This window comes from Pongo abelii, chromosome 10, assembly GCF_028885655.2.
Source record: "Pongo abelii isolate AG06213 chromosome 10, NHGRI_mPonAbe1-v2.0_pri, whole genome shotgun sequence".
Taxonomy (NCBI): Eukaryota; Metazoa; Chordata; class Mammalia; order Primates; family Hominidae; genus Pongo; species Pongo abelii.
In genome coordinates, this window is record NC_071995.2 from 20,086,050 (window position 1) to 20,108,419 (window position 22,370).

At 43.3% G+C, this 22,370-nt stretch overlaps 1 protein-coding gene across 23 annotated transcripts in view; it reads left to right on the forward strand.

The window, feature by feature from the left end:
- Nucleotides 1-14,926, forward strand: part of PLEKHA5 (pleckstrin homology domain containing A5) — a 242,398-nt gene extending 227,472 nt beyond the window's left edge. For all 23 annotated transcript variants that reach the window (XM_024256698.3, XM_054526907.2, XM_054526913.2 and 20 more), the window contains 4 exons: nucleotides 1,318-1,442; nucleotides 4,157-4,302; nucleotides 7,896-8,001; nucleotides 14,062-14,926. In XM_024256698.3, coding sequence (XP_024112466.2) covers nucleotides 1,318-1,442; nucleotides 4,157-4,302; nucleotides 7,896-7,990 — 366 coding nt within the window. In that variant the 3' untranslated portion in view covers nucleotides 7,991-8,001; nucleotides 14,062-14,926. The remainder of the gene's footprint in view (nucleotides 1-1,317; nucleotides 1,443-4,156; nucleotides 4,303-7,895; nucleotides 8,002-14,061) is intronic.
- Nucleotides 14,927-22,370: the final 7,444 nt, after the last annotated feature.

The window sequence follows — 22,370 nt, forward strand, 5'->3', positions numbered from 1 at the left end:
AGTAGAGATGGGCCACAGAGTGAGATCCTGTTTCAAAAAAAAAAAAAAAAAAAAAAAATGCGACTGGGCACAGTGGCTCACACCTGTAATCCCAGCACTTTGGAGGCCTAGGCGAGTGGATCACTTGAGCCCCGGAGTTCGAGATCAGCCTTGCCAACATAGTGAAACCCCATCTCTACTAAAAAATACAAAAGTTAGCTGGGCATGGTGACACACGCCTGTAATCACCACTCGGGAGGCTGAAGCAGGAGAATCGCTTGAACCCAGGAGTCAGAGGTTGCAATGAGCTGAGATCGTGCCACTGCCCTGCAGTCTGGAGGACAGAGTGAGATTCGGTCTCAAAAAAAAGAAAAAAGAAAAAGAAAAAAAGAAAAATTTAAAAAAATGCATTAACTGAAAATTTAAAACATAATCAATCACAGCTAGATTAAATTATCATTAATCCCAGTTAAGGAATCTTATATCCCAACAGCTAGGTCTTAGCAATATGCACCATCTCTTTTTTTTGAGACAGAATCTCACCCTGTCGCCCAGGCTGGAGTACAGTGGCACGATCTTGGCTCACTGCAACCTCTGCCTCCCAGGTTCAAGCGATTCTCCTGTCTTAGCCTCCCAAGTAGCTAGGATTACAGGCATGTGCCACCACGCCTAGCTAATTTTTTGTGTCTTTAGTAGAGACAGGGTTTCACCATGTTAACCAGGCTGGTCTCAAACTCCTGACCTCGTGATCTGCCTGTCTCGGCCTCCCCAAAGTGCTGGGATTACAGGTGTGAGCCATTGTGCCCGGCCTGCGTCATCTCTTTAGACAAATAACTTTTTGCATCCTAGTAGTAAAGAATGTTAATATTATTAATATACTTGAACCTAAATTTATTATCAGGAAATATTTGATAGAGTGTGATTGTTTGTTTATTTGTTTTGTTTTGTTTTGTTTTGTTTTGAGACGGAGTCTCGCTCTGTCACCCAGGCTGGAGTGCAGTGGCGCGATCTCCACTCACTGCATGCTCCACCTCCCGGGTTCACGCCATTCTCCTGCCTCAGCTTCCCGAGTAGCTGGGACTACAGGCACCCACCACCACGCCCCGCTAATTTTGTTGTATGTTTAGTAGAGACGGGGTTTCACCGTGTTAGCCAGGGTGGTCTCGATCTCCTGACCATCATGATCTGCCCTTCTCGGCCTCCCAAAGTGCTGGGATTACAGGCGTGAGCCACCACGCCCGGCCGTGATTGTTTAATAAACTTTATTTTGGAATTATTTTAGATATGCTAATCTAATGTGATAAGAATTCTTTGAAAATTTTTCTTTTTATTCTACAGTTAAAAAAAACTGAAAACATTGCATATGAAATGCTTTTTGAACCTGAGCCAAATGGAGTAAATTCTGTGGAAATGATGGATAAAGAAAGAAACAAAGAAAAAATGCCTGAGGATGTTACATTCAGGTAATATTTAAGAAAAGCAAATGAATCATTCACAAAACTGTGTAACTGCTTAAAAATGGTGAACTTCGGAGTCAAAAGTACTGGATTTCAACCCCAGCTTAGCTACCTAGGAGCTATAGAATCTTGAGCAAGTTATATAACCTCTTAAACCACACATTCCTCACTTGTAAAAATGGCAATTGGGCTGGACACACTGGTGCACATCTAAATTCCAGCACTTTGAAAGGCCAAGGCAGGAGGATCACCTGAGCCCAGGAATTCAAGACCAGCCTGGGCAACATAATGAGACCTCATCTCTGAAAAAAAATAATTAGCCAGGCATGGTGGCATGTGCCTGTAGTCCTAGCTACTCGGAGGCTGAGGTGAGAAGATCACTTGAGTCCAAGAGCTCAAGGCTGCAGTGACCCATGATTGTGCCAGTACACTCCAGCCTGGGCAACAGAGTGAGACTCTATCTCAAAAAAAAAAAAAAAAAAAAAAAAAAGAAGGCATAATAACAGTATGTATCTGACAGGTGTGTTGTAAAGATTAACACGAAAACACATGTGTCTGGGAGCAGTAGCTTATGCCTGTGATCCCAGCACTTTGGGAGGCCAACGGGGGCAGATCACTAGAAGTCAGGAGTTTGAGACCAGCCTGGCCAACATGGTAAAACCCTGTCTCTACTAAAAGTACAAAAATTAGCCAGACATGGTGGTGCATGTCTGTGGTCCCAGCCACTTGGGAGGCTGAGGCAGGAGAAATGCTTGAACCCAGGAGGCAGAAGTTGCAGTGAGCCAAGATCACACCACTACACTCCAGCCTGGGCGACAGAGTGAGACTCCATCTCAAAAGAAAAGGAAAAAAAAAAAAAGAAAATACATGTACAGCACTTTACACTGTGCTTAGCACCTAGGAAGTATTCAATAAATGATACCTTACTCCAGGTGCATGCCTGTAGTTCCAGCTACTCAGGAGACTGAGATGGGAGGATTGCTTGAACATGGGAGGTCAAGGCTGCAGTGAGCCATGTTCATATCACTACACTCCAGCCTGGGCAACAGAGCAAGACCCTGTCTCAAAAAAATTTTAAAAAGAGAGATAAATACCTTAAAAAAAAAAAAAAGTCAAAAAGCTGTAGCAGAGTAAACAATTCAGCGCTGCCTATGCAGTCGGCCCTCCATATCCATGGATTCAGAACCCATGGATCTGGAGGGCCAACTGTATTATGCCATTTGATATAAGGGACTGGAGCATCTGCAGATTTTGCTATCTGTCGGGGGGGTCCTGAAATCAGTCTTCCCAGGTAATGATTGACATTGGTCAAAATTCTAAGCTGTCTCATAAGAGTTCCAGAAATTATGGTGATTTTCTTTTTACTTTTAGCTATATTTCTTTTTTTTTTTTTTTTTTTTTGAGACAGATTCTTGCTCTGTCGCCCTGGCTGAGTGCAATGGCGCAATCTCGGTCCACTGCACTCGATTCCCGGAGGGAACCTCCGCCTCCTGGCTTCAAGCAATTCTGTCTCAGCCTCCCGAGTAGCTCGGACTACAGGCGCATGCCACCACGCACAGCTAATTTTTTTTTTTTTTTTTTTTTTTGTATTTTTAGTAGAGACAGGGTTTCACCGTGTTAGCCGGGATGGTCTCGATCTCCTGACCTCATGATCAGCCCGCTTTGGCCTCTCAAAGTGCTGGGATTACAGTCGTGAACCACCGCACCAAGCCACACTGATCATTTTTAACATCACAAGAAGAAACAATCTGTTAATGCAATAGTTCATGACACCCACCTAATGAAGTGTTACTTGCCCCTCCAAAACCTAAATTTGAATAAGCCCTAAAATCATATAACTTTGGCCAGGCACGGTAGGTCACGCCTGTAATCCCAGCACTTTGGGAGGCTGAGGTGGGCAGATCACGAGGTCAGGAGATCGAGACCATCCTGGCTAACACGGTGAAACCCTGTCTGTACTAAAAATACAAAAAGTTAGCCGGACATGGTGGCAGGCGCCCGTAGTCCCTGCTACTCGGGAGGCTGAGAGGCAGGAGAATGGTGTGAACCTGGGAGGCGGAGCTTGCAGTGAGCCTAGATCACGCCACTGCACTCCAGCATGGGCGACAGAGTGAGACTCCGTCTCAAAAAAAAAAAAAAATCATATAACTTTATAGAAAGTCTTGAGGGATACAATCATCAGAATCCAGAATGTGATAAATTATATAGGACAGATAGACCAAGTTCTTTTACATATAAATGGCAAAGAATAAAAGGAATCTGGGGCAGTTTGTTTTGGATTAAAGTAAACTTTAAGGAATTTGTCGGGCAATATATGGATCTTGTTTGGATCCTGATTCTAATTCTAAAATGACATTATGAGGCACCAGGAAAATTTAAGCACTGACTGGATATTTGATGGCATTAATATATTAAAAATATGTACCGAAGTACTTACAAATTAAATATCATATGTAGAATCTGCTTTAAATGGTTTAGGGAGCAAGGATTTTAGGGCTTAGATGAAGCAAGATTGGCAAACCAAGTAATTATTGAAATGAATATACAGGTTTATTATTTGCTCTAATTCTTTTGTTTGAAACTTTCAAAAGAAAAGATTAATTGTAAGAAAATGTTAGTTGTTAAACATAGGTGGTGGCATCTTTTATAACAAAAAAAAGAAGAAAAATTACTTGTATTCTATAGTGACAAATTTTTAAATACCAATCTATTTTCATCAGCCCTCAAGATGAAACACAGATCACAAATCATAAACCAGAAGAGCATCCTGAAGAAAATACAAAGAACAGTGTTGACGAACAGGAAGAAACTGTTATTTCTTACGAATCAACTCCTGAGGTTTCTAGAGGAAATCAAACAATGGCAGGTAAATAGTATACACTTCATAATTTTCTACCTGGTGCTTCCTCTGAACTTCTAAATTTATTTTCCATGGGGAGATTCTAAGAAGGGAATCACTTAAGTACCTTGACTACAGATGAGTCAACGTTTGCCTCCCCAAGTGTACCTTCAGGAGGGATGCAGCCCCTGCCACAGAGTCTACCCTGGCAGAGGGACCAACACATTGGCTTTGGTTTTGCTTTTTCCTTTCAATTTTAACACATAGAGTAAACTTTTTCTAATAAAATCTTTTGGCCAGGCGCAGTGGCTCACACCTGTATTCCAGCATTTTGGGAGGCCGAGGCAGGTGGATCACAAGGTCAGGAGTTCAAGACCAGCCTGGCCAAGATGGCGAAACCCCGTCTCTACTAAAAATACAAAAAATTAGCCAGGCATGGTGGCAGGCACCTCCAATCCCAGCTACTCAGGAGGCAGAGAATTGCTTGAACCCCGGAGGCAGAGGTTGCAGTGAGCCAAGATTGCGCCACTGCACTCCAGCCTGGGTGACAGAGTGAGACTGCATCTCAGAAAAGAAAAGAAAATCTTTCAGTACTTGGAAAATCTATCTGTTCTCAGGGCTAGATTCTCAGAGTATTCACAAGCCTGCCACATTGGGAACTGTGGAGGATTTAATATCTAAACTAATAGAATGGGTTTGTTTACTCCAGCATTGCTGTAATCCATATCTGGCTGTTCCTTTAATTGTAGAAAATTATTATCCATGGCATTTTAAAAAAACAAGTTGTTCTGTGCTCTATTCTCTCATATTTTTTTGGACTCTTCACAAATCTTTTCTTTTTTTTTTTTTTTTTTTTTCCTGGAGGCAGAGTCTCCCTCTGTTGCCAGCGCTGGAGTGCAATGGCGCTATCTTGGCTCATTGCAACCTCTGCCTCACTAGTAGCTGGGATTACAGGTGTGTGCCACCACGCCCGGCTAATTTTTTGTATTTGTAGTACAGATGGGGGTTACTATGTTGGCCAGGCTGGTCTGGAACTCCTGACCTCCAGTGATCAGCCCGCCTCGACCTCCCAAAGTGCTGGGATTACAGGCATAAGCCACCGTGCCCGGCCCTTTTACTCTTTTTCTTTATGATTTTTTGGGGGCGGGGATGGGAATTAGTGCATATTATCAGCTTTGCTTCTTTTTTTTTTTTTTTTTTTTTTTTTTTTGGAGGCAGAGTTTCGCTCTTTCACCCAGGCTGGAGTGATGTGGTGTGATCTCAGCTCACTGCAATCTCCACCTCCCAGGTTCAAGCAATTCTCCTGCCTCAGCCTCCCAAGTAGCTGGGATTATAGGTGTCCACCACCACGCCCAGCTAATTTTTGTATTTTTGTGGAGGCAGGATCTCGCCATGTTGGCCAGGCTGGTCTTGAACTCCTGACCTCAGGTGATCCACCCACCTCAGCTTCCCAAAGTGCTAGGATTACAGGTGTGAGCCACCATGCCTAGCCAGCTTTGCTTTTTTTTTTTTTTTTTTTTTTTTTTTTTTTCAGATGGAGTCTTGCTCTGTTGCCCAGGCTGGAGTGCAGTGGCGCGATCTCCACTCACTGCAAGCTCCGCCTCCTGGGTTAATGCCATTCTCCTGCCTCAGCCTCCTGAGTAGCTGGGACTGTAGGCACCCGTCACCACGGCTGGCTAATTTTTTGTATTTTTTTTTTTTTTTTTTTAATAGAGATAGGGTTTCACCATGTTAGCCAGGATGGTCTCGATCTCCTGACCTCGTGATCCGCCCGCCTCAGCCTCCCAAAGTGCTGAGATTATAGGCGTGAGCCACCACGCCCTGCCCAGCTTTGCTTCTTGTAGTCCATAAGTAAAAAGCCATTCCTACAAAACCCCGCCACCACTCCTGCCCTTTTGCAGAAGAGTAAGAAACGATGAAATTCAAGTATTCAGGACCATTCTTCTTAGGAAAAGCATGGGGTTCTGGGTAGAACATCTTCCGTATCTTATATAAATATAACATGTATATGTTATAAGTTTAAATAAAATAAATTTTATTTAAAATAAATTATAAATTTATGTTATCAGTCATGTTCCCTTGTAACAAATACTAAGCACTGCCTTTTCCTTTGCCTCTATCACTTACAAGGCAGTATGAGCCGGGTGCAGTGGCTCACGCCTATAATCTCAGCACTTTGGGAGGCCAAGGCAGGAGTATTGCTTGAGCTCAGGAGTTCAAGACCAGCCTAGGCAATATAACAAGACAACATTTCTACTAAAAATAATACTTTTAAAAAATTAGCCAGACGGGATGGCACTATAGACCCAGCTTCTCAGGAGGCTGAGGTAGGAAGATCACCTGAGCCCAGGAGGTTGAGGCTACAATGAGCTGTGTGATTGCACTACTGCTTTCCAGCCTGAGTGACAGAGCAAGACCCTGTCTCAAAAAATAAATAAATAGCCAGGCACAGTGGCTCACACCTGTAATCCTAGCACTTTGGGAGGCTGAGGCAGGTGGATCACCTGAGGTTTGGAGTTCAAGACCAGCCTGACCAACATGGAGAAACCCCCTCTCTACTAAAAATACAAAATTAGCCAGGCATGGTGGCCATGCCTGTAATCCCAGCTACTCAGGAGGCTGAGGCAGGAGAATCGCTTGAACTCGGGAGGTGGAGGTGCAATGAGCTGAGATCACGCCACTGCACTCCAGCCTGGGCAATAAAGAATGAAACTGTCTCTAAATAAATAAATAAGGTAGTGTGCACAGGAGGTCTCACTTGTTAAAAAAAAAAAAATTGTCACTGGCCAGTTCTGGTTGTTATGCAGCAGGTCTGCATCAAAGTGTTATGATAGTATTAAAACCACAACATTTAAATCATCCGTAGTATTTAGCTGCATAGAACTAGAAAAGTTCCAACAGAAAATTAACCTCAAAGCAAAAAAAAAATTGTATTTTTTTGGTTTTTTTTGTTTTGTTGTTGTTGTTGTTGTTTGAGACAAAGTCTTGCTCTCTTGACCAGGCTAGAGTACAGTGGTACAATCTCAGCTCATTGCAGCCTCTGGCTCCTGGGTTCAAGCACTTCTCCTACCCGGGCCTCCTGAGTAGCTAGGACTACAGGCATGAGCTACCACGTCTGACTAATTTTTGTATTTTTAGTAGAGTTGGGGTTTCACCATGTTGGCCTGGCTGGTCTCGAACTCCTGACCTCAAATGATCCGCCTGCCTCGGCCTCCCAAAGTGGTGGGATTACAGACATGAACCACCACGCCCAGCCAAAAAAAAAAAAAAAAAATTAAATAGTCATCAGGAAACATTTTATACTGAATAATTAGATTGCAGATTAGAAAATGACAGGCTGGGCACATAATCCCAACACTTTGGGAGACCGAGATGGGAGGATCTCATGATGCCAGGAGTTCAAGACCAGCCTGGTCAACATGGGGAGACCCCATCTCAATTAATAAAAATTTGTTTTTAATTATTTAAAAAGAAAAAGAAAATCACAATAGAACCAAATGTATCTATTACTTCCTTCTCAAAACATGTTCTAATTTTTGTGGGATTACAGCATCAGGATTTACTTCTCCAAATGTGTCTTAAAGATTTTTATCTTCTCTCATTTTCTTTGTGTGTTTTAGTGAAAAGTCTGTCCCCATCTCCTGAGTCCTCGGCATCGCCAGTTCCATCCACTCAGCCGCAGCTCACAGAAGGATCACATTTCATGTGTGTGTAGTCTCAGAAGAAGTACGTCATTTCCCTTTGCGTTTGTGCTTTAGTTTTTTACTTGAATTTTATGACTCATCTGTTGGTTTAGTGAATCAAAACTGAGATTAGTTCTGGACTGTACATAGAGATAGTTGGCAGAACAAGTAGGCATATCTTGGAACCAGGGTCGGTAACAGATTGCTAACATTGGCTCCTCCGATGATTTGCTGTGTGACAGCATTTTCTTTGTCTCATTTCATCATCCAGAAAAACAACAAAATTTGGAGGGTATGGCCTGTGCCAAGACTTGCAGTGTTGTGCAGCTGTGCTTCTACTTAATGTTCCTTTCCATAGCCTGACTTGAGAATTCTGTTTAAGTCATTACACGTTGACTATGTAATGCTTTTTACAGTTAGGGTGACATGTCTGCCCACTGGGAATTTGCTAATTATTGTAAATGACAATGAAATGTTTATGGTACAGCCAACTTGATGGAATATTAAAATCTTTAATGTCTATCTGATATTATTTCTAAGTAATTGAATTCTATTAAGTCAGGGAGGTAGTTACTAAAACCATGGATGGTATCAGGGAGAAGAAGGAATCCTTTCTTGAACAATGTTCCTTAGAGCACAGATTTATAATTGAGAATAATTTCCTGAATTCTTACTTTTAAACTTTCTAGACAATTGCTAATTTTAACCTATAATTTAGTACTTATAGCATACTCTAAAAGTTTTTTAACTTTTTATAAAAGCTCTGGTATAGAGTAAGAATGTTATGCCTTTTTCTACATTTTCTTTCTCACAGCATCTACCATATCTAGTAAAGTTTGGTGCTTTAGGATTACCACCATTTTTTGCTGAACAGAAAATTATAAGCAGCAAAAACATATAGAGACATTATAAGCATTAGTACTAACAGCTTTTTTTTTTTTAATTTTAATTTTTTTTTAAATGTTATTTCTTTTTTCAGAGATGTCACCCATGCTGGAGTGTAGTGGCATAATCACAGCTCACTGCAGCCTTGACCTCCTGGGCTCAAGCAGTCGTCCTGCCTCAGCTTCACAAGTAGCTGGGATCACAAGTGCACGCCACCACACCCGGCTGATATTTTGATTTTCTTGTAGAGACAGTCTTACTAAGTTGTCCACGCTGGTCTCAAACTCCTGAACTCAAGCTACTCCTGAACACTGCATGAGCCACTGTGCCTAGCCTCTTTGATTTTTACATTCTCAAAATATTCCTTTTATTTTCTTTCCTTTTTTTTTTTTTTTTTTTTTTTTCCCCGAGACAAGGTCTTACTCTGTCACCCAGGCTGGAGTGCAGTGGTGCACGATCATGGCTCAATGGCTCACTGCAGACTGACCTCCCAGGCTCAGGCAATCCTCCCACCTCAGCCCCCTGAGTAGCTGGGACTACAGGTGTATGCCACCATGCCAGGCTAATTGTTTTGCAGAGATGGAGTTTTCACCATGTTGCCCAGGCTGGTCTCGAGCTCCTGAGCTCAAGTGATCTGTCCGCCTCAGCCTCCCAAAGTGTTGAGATTACAGGTGTGAGCCACCACACCCAGCCTTTTTTTCTTTCTTTTCAAGTATTTTTTAAATTTCACTAGCTTTGGGTACAAGTGGTTTGGGGTTACATGGAAGAATTGTATAGTGGTGAAGTCTGAGATTTTAGTGCACCCATTACCCGAGTAGTGTATGTTGTACCCAATCCTTCACCGACCTTCCACCCTCTCCCTTCTGAGTCTCCAAAGTCCATTATACCACACTGTATGCCTTTGCATACCCATAGTGTAGCTCCAGCTTATAAGTGAGAACATATGATACTTGGTTTTCCTTTCCTGACTTACTTTACTTAGAATAATAGCCTCCAGCTCCATCCAAGTTGCTGCAAAATACATTATTTTGTTGCTTTTTATTGCTGAGTAGTATTCCATGGTGTATGTAAACCACATTTTCTTTATCCACTCCTTGGTTGGTGGACACTTAGGTTGGTTCCATACCCTTGGAATTGCAAATTGTGCTGCTATAAACATGCATGTGCGTGTATCTTTTTCACGTAATGACTTGTTTTCTTTTGGGTAGATACCCAGTAGTGGGATTACTGGATCAAATGGTGGATCTACTTTTAGTTCTTTAAGGAATCTCCACACTGTTTTCCATAGTGGTTGTACTAGTTTACATTTCTACCAGCAGTGTAGAAGTGTTTCCCTCTCACCACATCCATACCAACATCTGTTGTTTTTTGACTTTTAAAATATAGCTTTTTTTTTTTTTTTTTTTTTTTTTTGAGATGGAGTCTCGCTCTGTCACCAGGCTGGAGTGCAGTGGCGTGATCTTGGCTCACTGCAACCTCCTCCTCCAGGGTTCAAGCGATCCTCCTGCCTCAGCATCCCGAGTAGCTGGGACTACAGGCGTGTGCCACCACACCCAGCTAATTTTTGTATTTTTAGTAGAGATGGGGTTTCACCATGTTGGCCAGTATGGTCTCGATCTCTTGACCTTGTGATCCGCCCGCCTCCGCCTCCCAAAGTGCTGGCATGACCCACTGCACCCGGCCAATTATGGCCATTCTTGCAGGAATAAGGAGGCATCTCATTGTTGTGTACCTTCTTTTGAGAAGTGCCTATTCGTGTCATTTGCCCACTTTTTGATGGGATTATTTGGTGTTTTTTTTTTCTTGCTGATTTGTTTTGAGTTCCTTCCAGATTCTGGATATTAGTCCTTTGTTGGATGCATAGTTTGCAAATATTTCCTCCCATCCTGTTTTCTGGAATCTACTTGTTTTCACACCTTTTTGTAGGAACTATAATCTGTGCCCTTTTTTTCAGCCCAAAGTTTTTTGTTGTCTTTTCATATTTGTAACTTTTTTTTTTTTTTTTTTTTGAGATGGAGTCTTGCTCTGTCGCCCAGGCTGGAGTGCAGTGGCACGATCTCAGCTCACTGCAACCTCTGCCTCCCGGGTTCATGCCATTCTCCTGCCTCAGCCTCCCTAGCAGCTGGGACTACAGGCGCCTACCACCACGCCCAGCTAATTTTTTGTATTTTTAGTAGAGACGGGGTTTCACTGTGTTAGCCAGGATGGTCTCGATCTCCTGACCTCGTGATCCACCAGCCTCGGCCTCCCAAAGTCCTGGTATTACAGGTGTGAGCCACCGCGCCCAGCCCATATTTGTAACTTTTATTTGAGATTATGTCTACCTGGAACCTCAAAGAGGCTTCTGTTTTTGTCGGTTGGTATCTGTGCAGGATTGAAGTGCTTGCTGGAGAGTTACAAATAACCTAATTGTTATAGTCTTACCTGTGTTTTGCCTTTGTCACTTGTGTTTAAGCCTTTTTTCTGTTTTTTTTTGAGACCAGGTCTCACCCTGTCACCCACGCTGGAGTGCAATGGTGAGATCTTGGAGCCTTGCCCTCTTGGGCTTAAGTGATCCTCCCACGACAGCCTCCCAAGTAGCTGGGACCACAGGCCTGTGCCACCAAGCCTGGCTGATTTTTTGTATTTTTTGTAGAGTAGGGGTTTCGCCATGTTGCCCAGGCTGGTCTCATAAACTCCTGAGCTCAAGCGCTCTGCCCGCCTCAATCTCCCAAAGTGCTGAGATTATAAGATTGAGCCACCACGCCTGGCTGTGTTTAACCTTTTAATTTAATATGTTTAGAAGTGACTGTTGAGGCCAGGTGCGGTAATGCCAGCACTTTGGAAGGCCAAGGCTGGTGGATCACTTGAGGTCAGGAGTTCAGGACCAGCCTGGCCAACATGGTAAAACCCCATCTCTACTTAAAAATACAAAAATTAGCTGGGCATGGTGTCAGACGCCTGTAATCCCAGCTACCTGGGAGGCTGAGACAGGAGAATGGCTTGAACCTGGGAGGCAGAGGTTGCAGTGAGCCAAGATCACACCATTGCACTCTAGCCTGGGTGACAGAACAAGAGTTTGTCTCAAAAAAAAAAAAAAAAATCTGGGTGTGGTGGCTCATACCTGTAATCCCAGCACTTCGGGAGGCCGAGGCAGGCACATCACCTGAGGTCAAGAGTTCAAGACCAGCATGACCAACATGGAGAAACCCAGTCTCTACTAAAATTACAAAATTAGCTGAGTGTGGTGGCACATGCATGTAATCCCAGCTACTTGGGAGGCTGAGGCAGGAGAATCGCTTAAACCCAGAGGCAGTGGTTGCAGTGAGCCAAGGTCGTGCCATTGCACTCCAGCCTGGGCAACAAGAACGAAACTCTGTCTCCAAAAAAAAAAAAAAAATGGTGACTGTTGCTACTGGTGACATAACACAAAACATAGGAAAAATAAACATTGAACTCATTTGATTTCATCTGTGTAAAGAGTTGATGACCTCTTAGTAGAAAAATGTATACATTAAGAGCCATTCACATAATATTTTGATTCAATAAACAGATTATGACTGTTTATATCCTTCCAATAATAAAGGATATTCAGAGTTAAAACTCAAGTATATTTCCGGGTTCTTTAAATTGTTATAGGATTTTATTTTGTTTTCCTCTTATTCCAAGAGCAGTGGCATACTTTAATGAGGTATGATTATTGTCGGATATTTTGTAGTCTCATGGTATGCAACCACCACAAATAACTAAAGGCATGAAAACTTGTATTATTTTATATCTTCCTATTACACATATGCCATCTTTCTGAACTAGTGGTTTTGGCAGGATTTAGGAAACCTTTACAAATGACACTACTATGTAGGCAGCTCAATAATTATTACATATTTTAGTGGAGTTATGCAAATGTTTGTTCGTTTTGTTGATCTTTTGGATTCTATGTTTGGTACTTTTTTTTTTTTTTTTTGCAGTTGCAAGATTTAATAGAGTGAAAACAGAGCTCCCCTAAAATGGGAGGGGACCCAAAGGGGGTTGCCGTTGCCAGCGGTACATTTTTTATTCTGTATTGCTATTTATAATTGCATTATGTTGGCCAGGCATAGTGGCTCACGGCTGTAATCCCAACACTTTGTGAGGCCGAGGCAGGCGGAACACGAGGTCAGGAGATCGAGACCATTGTGGCCAACGTGGTTGAAACTCCATCTCTACTGAAAATACAAAAATTAGCTGGGCATGGTGGCATGCACCTGTACTCTCAGCTACTCTAGAGGCTGAGGCAGGAAAATCACTTGAACCCGGGAGGTGGAGGTTGCAGTGAGCCAAGATTGCGGCACTGCACTCCAGCCAGGTGACAGAGCGAGACTCAGTCTCAAAAATAATAAGAAGGCCAGGTGCAGTGGCTCACACCTGGAATCCTAGCACTTTGAGAGGCTGAGGCGGGCAGATTGCCTGAGTTCAGGAGTTTGAGACCAGCCTGGGCAACACGGTGAAACCCCATCTCTACTAAAATACAAAAAATTAGCTGGGTGTGGTGATGGGCACCTGTAGTCCCAGCTACTCAGGAGGCTGAGGCAGGAGAATTGCTGGAACCTGGGAGGCGGAGGTTGCAGTGAGCTGAGATAATGCCACTGCACTCCACCCTGGGCAACAGAGCGAGACTCTGTTTCCAAAATGATGATAATAATAATAATGAAGAGAAGGAGGAGGAGGAGGAAGGAAGAAGAATTGCATTACATTATGTTTCCTTGTGAGGCCGGGTATAGTGGCTCATGCCTGTAATCCTAGCACTTTGGGAGGCAAAGGCAGGCAGATCACTTGAGGCCAGGGGTTCGAGACCAGCCTGGCCAACATGGTGAAATCCCATCTCTACTAAAAATACAAAAATTAGCCAGGCATGGTGATATATGCCTGTAATCCCAGCTAGTTGGGAGACTGAGACAGGAGAATCACTTGAACCCAGGACGCAGAGGTTTCAGAGAGCCAGGATCACACCACTGTACCCCAGCCTGGGCAATAGTGAGACCCTGTCTCAAAAAAAAAAAATTGCATTATGTTTCTTTGCTTTGTGAATTAAGCTATGGGAATGAAGAAAAATATCCTTTGATTGTGTTGTATTTTAGGATTTTCATGGCCATGCTTGTCAGTTCTGTTCTTATAGAATGTCACCCTGAGTTACTTTTGGGAAATGGTAATTAATTAACGTTGCAGGTGTCAAAGTAATTTCCTCTCTCTTATTTTTCAGCTATACTGACTTCTGTTGAAACCATTCAAAGCTAAAGACATGGAACTTCAGCAGTGTAAGAAGATATTGTACAGTATATTTTAAATCTATGAAATTCATAGTTCTGATGCTTTTGGTCACAGAGCATCATTTTATCACTTCTGGAAAATGTTTATTCCAAAACAGCTTTAATGGCCCATATGTACACTTCGTAATCTCAAGGTTATTATTCTGACACCAGCTTGCTGCTATGATTTCAGAGCACATAAGTAAAGGTGCTTTTTAATGTGCAGTCTATTGCCAGAGCTTACTTAGTTGCTGATTTCCAGATGTCGATGTTTCTTAAGTCTAGGTGAATTTATATATATATTTTTTTGCTTTTCATTTTCTAAAGTTAGTTATTATTTCCAATGAAGCTTGTTTTCTTTTTTTTTTCCCATTTTAGCTACTGCAGTGCTTTTGTTTCACACTTGATTTGTAAAAATTTTATATATATATATTTAAAATGTGCCATTTTATTGCTAAGTGAAGTATGTCCTGTTTTCTGCTATAATTCTTTCTTGGTCAGATTGCAATGTCAGCAGTTACTGCCACACTCCTGTCAGCTTAAACACAAATGTTACTGCTTATCTTTTCTTAAAAAAAAAAACAAAATGTAGGTATTTTGAAGTACTGGGCTTATATTTCATTGGAATACATGTGTACAGCAATAAGCAGGTTTTCAAATCCAGTACTTAGTTTGTGTACAAATGTAATTATGTTCATTGTGTATATATTATACAATGAGCACATGTAATGTATTAAAGGCTACTTACTGTTGTTTAAATGCAAATGTTCATATCTCATTTCTTTTTTATCATGTTAAATAAATGTTGATGTTCTTAAATCAGTGTTAGAATTTTTGTTCTTTCCATCCAAAATTGAAAGTCTTAAGACTCAAGAGCCCTTTAGAAGAAAAGGTACTCTGTAAAATTAGCAGATTATTATTATAAAATTAATAATCCTAGACAACATCTTAAAAGATCCTTGTCGGTCCAACCCTCCCATTTCAAAGTTGAGGACCTTGAGGCTCAAAGAGATCAATTGACTTGGCCACAATTCAATGACAGAATTTTGACCAGACTATAGTTTTTTCTGACTTTTTCTGTAAGTACATTACATTAGCTCATTACCACTAGAGGAGTTTAGTTTTGTGAAGTCTTTTACCACGTTTCTATTTGCTTCCATATTTCAGAAAGTAACTTCAAGCATCAGTAGTCCTGCTCTGTTTAGGGATTGGACTTTGAGAGAGGTGTGTAAGGCAGCTATTTGTCTGACATGGGTAGCTAGAAACCGTTTCATCGTAAGTAGGACCCTCAGAGATCGTTTTCTCTTACAATACATTCTTTGCAGATGTTCACGCTCTTCAGAATCAATTACATTTTCTTCCCTCTGTAACCTTTTGTTCATGCTATGTATTGTTCCCAGAGTACACGGAAATTTGATGCTTTTGGATTCCTGCATAAAATGGCTGAAACTAAATTGGCATTAGTCAGTCTTTTTTTCCTCCGCATCCTATGTTAAAGAGGATTTAGATTTAATTCAAAATGCAAATGTATAAAAATTCTTCTCCAAACACAATGAAATGAAAATAGATACAATGTATATTGGGAGATGAAAGAAAACAGAAGTTAAAATGGACACCTCTCTGTGTCGATGCACATATGTGTAACATGTTTACACATACTACCTCTCTCTAAAGCTGACACAGAAAATTCTCAAAAGAAATAGTCACCAAATTATTATTTCCCTTTAGTCATGATACAATGATTGTTTCAGATCTTTTGTCAGTGTGTTGGGGAACAATTGCTATTATTCGGGTTTTGTTTGGGGTTTTTTTTTTTATTTTTATTTATTTATTTATTTTTTTTTTTTTTGAGATGGAGTCTTGCTCTGTCGCACAGGCTGGAGTGTAGTGGCGTGATCTCGGCTCACTGCAACCTCTGCCTCCTGGGTTCAAGCAATTCTCCTGCCTCAGCCTCCTGAGTAGCTGGGATTACAGGCTCATTTTGGGGGTTTTTTGGGGGATTTTTTGAGATGGAGTCTCGCTCTGTTGCCAGGCTGGAATGCAGAGGCCTGATCTCAGCTCACTGCAGCCTCCGCCTCCTGGGTTCAAGGGATTCTCCTGCCTCAGCCTCCCAAGTAGCTGGGACTACAGGAGCCCGCCACCACGCCCAGCTGATTTTTGTATTTTTTTGTTTTGTTTTTTTGAGACGGAGTCTCGCTCTGTCACCCAGGCTGGAGTGCAGTGGCACGATCTCTGCTCACTGCAAGCTCCACCTCCCAGGTTCACGCCATTCTCCTGCCTCAGCCTCCTGAGTAGCTGGGACTACAGGCACCCACCGCTATGCCTGGGTGATTTTTTGTATTCTTTAGTAGAGACGGGGTTTCACCATGTTAGCCAGGATGGTCTCGATCCCCTGACCTCGTGATCCGCCCACCTTGGCCTCCCAAAGTGCTGGGATTACAGGCGTGAGCCACCATGCCCGGCCAATTTTTGTATTTTTAGTAGAGATGGGGTTTCACCATGTTGGCCAGGATGGTCTCGATCTCTTGACCTCGTGATCCACCCACCGCAGCCTCTCAGTGCTGGGATTACACCGAGCCTGGCCTAATTTTTATATTTTTAATAGAGACGGGGTTTCACCATGTTAGCCAGGATGGTCTCGATCTCCTGACCTCGTGATTCGCCTGCCTTGGCCTCCCAAAGTGCTGGGATTACAAGCGTGAGCCACCGCGCCCAGCCTTGTTTGGGTTTTTGTGGGAAGGGAGTATATGTGTGTGTGTGTCTCTTTGGTTTTATTAAGCACAACATTTTTTAACTATTCCAAGAAGGGAAAATGTTCCTTGCTGGGATCCCTAGAAGCCTAGGAAATATGGAGAAACAGCATGAACTAGTTGTGATTCTTGTCAACATTTCAGAAAGCCAGATGAATATCGTTTATTCAAAAACAGTAAGTCCATCTGGCATGGTGGCTTATGCCTATAATCCCAGCACTCTGGGAGGCTGAGGCGGGTGGATCACCTGAGGTCAGGAATTCGAGACCAGCCTGGCCAAACTGGTGAAATCCTGTCTCTACTAATAATACAAAAAGCAGCCGGGCATGGTGGCGCGTGCCTGTAATCCCAGGTACTTGGGAGGCTGAGGCAGGAGAATCGCTTGAACCCGAGGTTGTGGTGAGACGAGATCGCATCACTCACTGCACTCTAGCTTGGGCAACATAACGAAACTCTGTCTCAAAAAAAAACACAAAAACAGTAAGTCAGCACAGATGCTTATTACATGCCATAACAAAAAGGAATACTAGTTCTTCAAAATTTTTAATTAGATCAGTACCTTTCATGTTACTTAGAGTTCACCTTATCTAACTCCCCCTTACTGGAGTGGTGCACACACAGTCCTGGAAGCGTAGAGACTAATAGAAAGGAAGGCAGACAGGTTGGCATGGCCTTTACTTCAGGTGGGGAAATCAGCATGAGGGAGCTACTTCCCAGAGGCTTGGAAGCCTGCTCTGAAGTTCTTAGTGCTCACTATCCTGGTGAGTTGATGGCTGTGTTAGTGCTCAGTATCCCGTGGGGTTGATGGCTTTACAAGTCCCTCATACCTACCTACCCCCAGTTTATAGAAAGATGACATTCATACTGCTGTGGTGATCAAAAATGAAACATAACCTTTTTTGCTGGCATACCCTCTAAATTGTTTTTAAAAACTCAGCTGGGTGCAGTGTCTCACACCTGTAATCCCAGCACTTTGGGAGGCTGGGATGGGAGGATCACTTGAGGCCAGGAGTTCAAGACCAGCCTGGCCGACGTAGTGAGAACCCATCTCTACAAAAATAAAAAAGTTAGCTGGGTACAGTGGTGTATGCCTGTAGTCCTAGCTACTCAGGAGGCCAAAGCAGGAGGATCACTTGAGCCTGGGAGATGAAGGCTGCAGTGAGGTGTGATTGCACCGCTATACTTCAGCCTGGGTGACAGAGTAAGACCCTGTCTCTAAAAAAAGCAAAAAAAAACCAACTCCGTACCTCCTTGTACATTTTCAAGTTGACATCTACAACTTTTCGTAAATTCAAATAGAAGAAAAGGGCCAAGCGCAGTGGCTCACACCTGTAATCCCAGCACTTTGAGAGGCCAAGGTGGGCAGATCACTTGAGGTCAGGAGTTCAAGACCAGCCTGGCCAACATGATGAAACCTCGTCTCTACTAAAACTGCAAAATTTAGGCAGGCATGGTTGGGGTGCCTGTAATCCCAGCTACTCGGGAGGCTGTGGCAGGAGAATTGCTTGAACCCGGGAGGCGGAGGTTGCAGTGAGCCAGGATCATATCACTGCACTCCAGCCTGGGCAATACAGCAAAACTCAGCCTCAAAAAAAAAAAAAAAACAGAAGAAAAGGATGCAAGTTCTGTCATACTGTCAATACTGCCTTTTTTTTTTTTTTTTTTTTTTTTTTTGAGATGAAGTTTTGCTCTGTTCCCCAGACTGGAGTGCAATGGCAAAATCCCAGCTTACTGCAACCTCTGCCTCCAGGGTTCAAGCGACTCTCCTGTCTCAGCCTCCCGAGAAGCTGGGATTACAGGTGCCTGCCCACCGCGCCCAGCTAATTTTTGTATTTTTAGTAGAGACGGGGTTTCATCATGTCAGCCAGGCTGTTCTCTAACTCCTGACCTCAAGTGATCTGCCCGCCTCGGCCTCCCAAAATGCTGAAATTACAGGCATTGGCCACCGTGCCTGGCCCAATACTGACTTTTTAAATAAATTGTTACATCGGTCTTTATTTTATTTTATTTTGAGACAGAGTTTCACTGTTGTTGCCCAGGCTGGAGTACAATGGTGCAGTCTCAACTCACTGCAACCTCTGCCTCCCGGGTTTAAGTGATTCTCCTGCCTCAGCCTCCTGAGTAGCTGAGAGTACAGGCACCTGCCACCACTCCTGGCTAATTTTTTTGTATTGTTAGTAGAGATGGGCTTTCACCGTGTTGTCCAGGCTGGTCTTGAACTCCTGACCTCAGGTGATCTACCCGCCTCAGCCTCCCAAAGCGCTGGGATTACAGGCGTGAGCCACCACACTCGGCCCTATACCTTTTTTAATAGGGATTTTACATCATTCCTTTTTCTTCTTGAACTTTTATTTTTACTTTATTTTTCTTATACTTTGTCACAATAAATTATGATATGTTAAATTTAATGACTTTAGTTATTTCTAATTCCATCCATCTATTTCTGTGAAATCTTGTTCCTTGGACATTACAGTCATTCACTTGTCACCACCCTGGAGGATTTTACACCCTGAGGTAAGTATGATTCAGAGAAGTAAGTTTTTCATGTGTAAAGAAAAGCTCATGTGGGGCCGGACCCAGTGGCTCATGCTGGTAATCCCAGCACTTTGGGAGGCTGAGGCAGGTGGATCACCTGATGTCAGGAGTTCGAGACCAACCTGACTAACATGGTAAAACCCCACCTCTACTAAAAATACAAAATTAGACGTGCGTGGTGGCACGTGCCTGTAATCTCAGCTACTCGGGAGGCTGAGGCAGGAGAATCGCTTGAACCTGGGAGGTGGAGGTTGTCGTGAGCCGAGATAATGCCATTGCACTTCAGCTCCGTCTCAAAAAAAAAAAAACAACTCATCACACGACCTCTGGAGCCTTGGGGCAGGAAATCAGAGAGAAGGTAACTAGATACTGAGTTCAAGAAAATTATGAAAATTATTCTTGTTCACAAACCCTTGAGATGTTTCTGTGTACTGATTTGAAGAAAGCTGTCCCAGAATATTTGGCCTCTAAAATATTTGTTAGTTTATTGATTTGTGCATACTTCTCACTTTACCCATAAAAAGGTTTTGTTTTGTTTTGTTTTTTGAGACGGTTTTGCTCTGTCACCCAGGCTGGAGTGCAGTGGCGCAATATTGTCTCACTGCAACCTTTGCCTCTCAGGCCCAAGCGATCCTCTTACCTCAGCCTTCCGAGTAGCCGGGACTACAGGCACGCGCCACCACACCCAGCTAGTTTTTGTACTTCTTGTAGAGATGGGTTTCACCAAGTTGCCCAGGCAGGTCTCAAACTCGTGGGCTCAAGCGAGCTTCTCACGTCAGCCTCCCAAAGTGCTGGGATTACAGGCATGAGCCACTGTGCCTAGCCCAAAACAGTTTTATATAGATTTGGCATATGGCAGAGAGACTCACTTTTGAGCAACTGTATGAATGTGTAAGGAATAAACTGATTCACTTAATGCAGGAACAAATGATTTTTTTGTTATGCTAATTTGGAAGGAGTTTTCCCGGAACTGTTTCTGAAAAATGGATCAAATCCTTCATGGATAGGTTGAAAATAAATCTTTACAGTGTATGATTGGTATTTTAAAAGCAGAAAATTTAAATTTTTTATTTAATTTTAAAATTATTTACAGTGAAAAGTCAACCTAAAACAAAGTAAAAGGCTGGGTGAGGGGAGGAGCCAAGATGGCCAAATAGGAAGAGCTCCGGTCTACAGCTCCCAGCGTGAGCGACGCAGAAGACGGGTGATTTCTGCATTTCCATCTGAGGTACCGTGTTCATCTCACTAGGGAGTGCCAGACAGTGGGCGCAGGTCAGTGGGTGAGTGCAACGTGCACCAGCCGAAGCAGGGGCGAGGCATTGCCTCACTCGGGAAGCGCAAGGGGTCAGGGAGTTCCCTTTCCAGGGGTGACAGACGACACCTGGAAAACTGGGCCACTCCCACCCGAATACTGTGCTTTTCCGACGGGCTTAGGAAACGGTGCCCCAGGAGAGTATAGCCCGCACCTGGCTCAGAGGGTCCTACGCCCACGGAGTCTTGCTGATTGCTAGCACAGCATTCTCAGATCAAACAGCAAGTCGGCAGCGAGGCTGGGGAAGGGGCGCCCGCCATTGCCCAGGCTCGCTTAGGTAAACAAAGCAGCCAGGAAGCTTGAACTGGGTGGAGCCCACCACAGCTCAAGGAGGCCTGCCTGCCTCTGTAGGCTCCACCTCTGGGGGAAGGGCACAGACAAACAAAAAGACAGCAGTAACCTCTGCAGACTTAAATGTCCCTGTCTGACAGCTGTGAGGAGAGCAGTGGTTCTCCCAGCACGCAGCTGGAGATCTGAGAACGGGCAGACTACCTCCTCAAGTGGGTCCCTGACCCCTGACCCCCAAGCAGCCTAACTGGGAGGCACCCCCCAGCAGGGGCAGACTGACACCTCACACGGCTGGCCAGGTACTCCAACAGACCTGCAGCTGAGGGTTCTGTCTGTTAGAAGGAAAACTAACAGAAAGGACATCCACACCAAAAACCCATCTGTACATCACCATCATCAAAGACCAAAAGTAGATAAAACCACAAAGATGGGGAAAAAACAGAGCAGAAAAACTGGAAACTCTAAAAAGCAGAATGCCTCTCCTCCTCCAAAGGAACGCAGTTCCTCACCAGCAACGGAACAAAGCTGGATGGAGAATGACTTTGACGAGCTGAGAGAAGAAGGCTTCAGACGATCAAATTACTCCGAGCTACGGGAGGATATTCATACTAAAGGCAAAGAAGTTGAAAACTTTGAAAAAAATTTAGAAGAATGTGTAACTAGAATAACCAATACAGAGAAGTGCTTAAAAGAGCTGATGGAGCTGAAAACCAAGGCTCGAGAACTACGTGAAGAATGCACAAGCCTCAGGAGCCAATGCGATCAACTGGAAGAAAGGGTATCAGCAATGGAAGATGAAATGAAGCGAGAAGGGAAGTTTAGAGAAAAAAGAATAAAAAGAAACGAGCAAAGCCTCCAAGAAATGTGGGACTATGTGAAAAGACCAAATCTACGTCTGATTGGTGTACCTGAAAGTGACGGGGAGAATGGAACCAAGTTGGAAAACACTCTGCAGGATATTATCCAGGAGAACTTCCCCAATCTAGCAAGGCAGGCCAACATTCAGATTCAGGAAATACAGAGAACGCCACAAAGATACTCCCCGAGAAGAGCAACTCCAAGACACATAATTGTCAGATTCACCAAAGTTGAAATGCAGGAAAAAATGTTAAGGGCAGCCAGAGAGAAAGGTCAGGTTACCCTCAAAGGGAAGCCCATCAGACTAACAGCGGATCTCTCAGCAGAAACCCTACAAGCCAGAAGAGAGTGGGGGCCAATATTCAACATTCTTAAAGAAAAGAATTTTCAACCCAGAATTTCATATCCAGCCAAACTAAGCTTCATAAGTGAAGGAGAAATAAAATACTTTACAGACAAGCAAATGCTGAGAGATTTTGTCACCACCAGGCCTGCCCTAAAAGAGCTCCTGAAGGAAGCG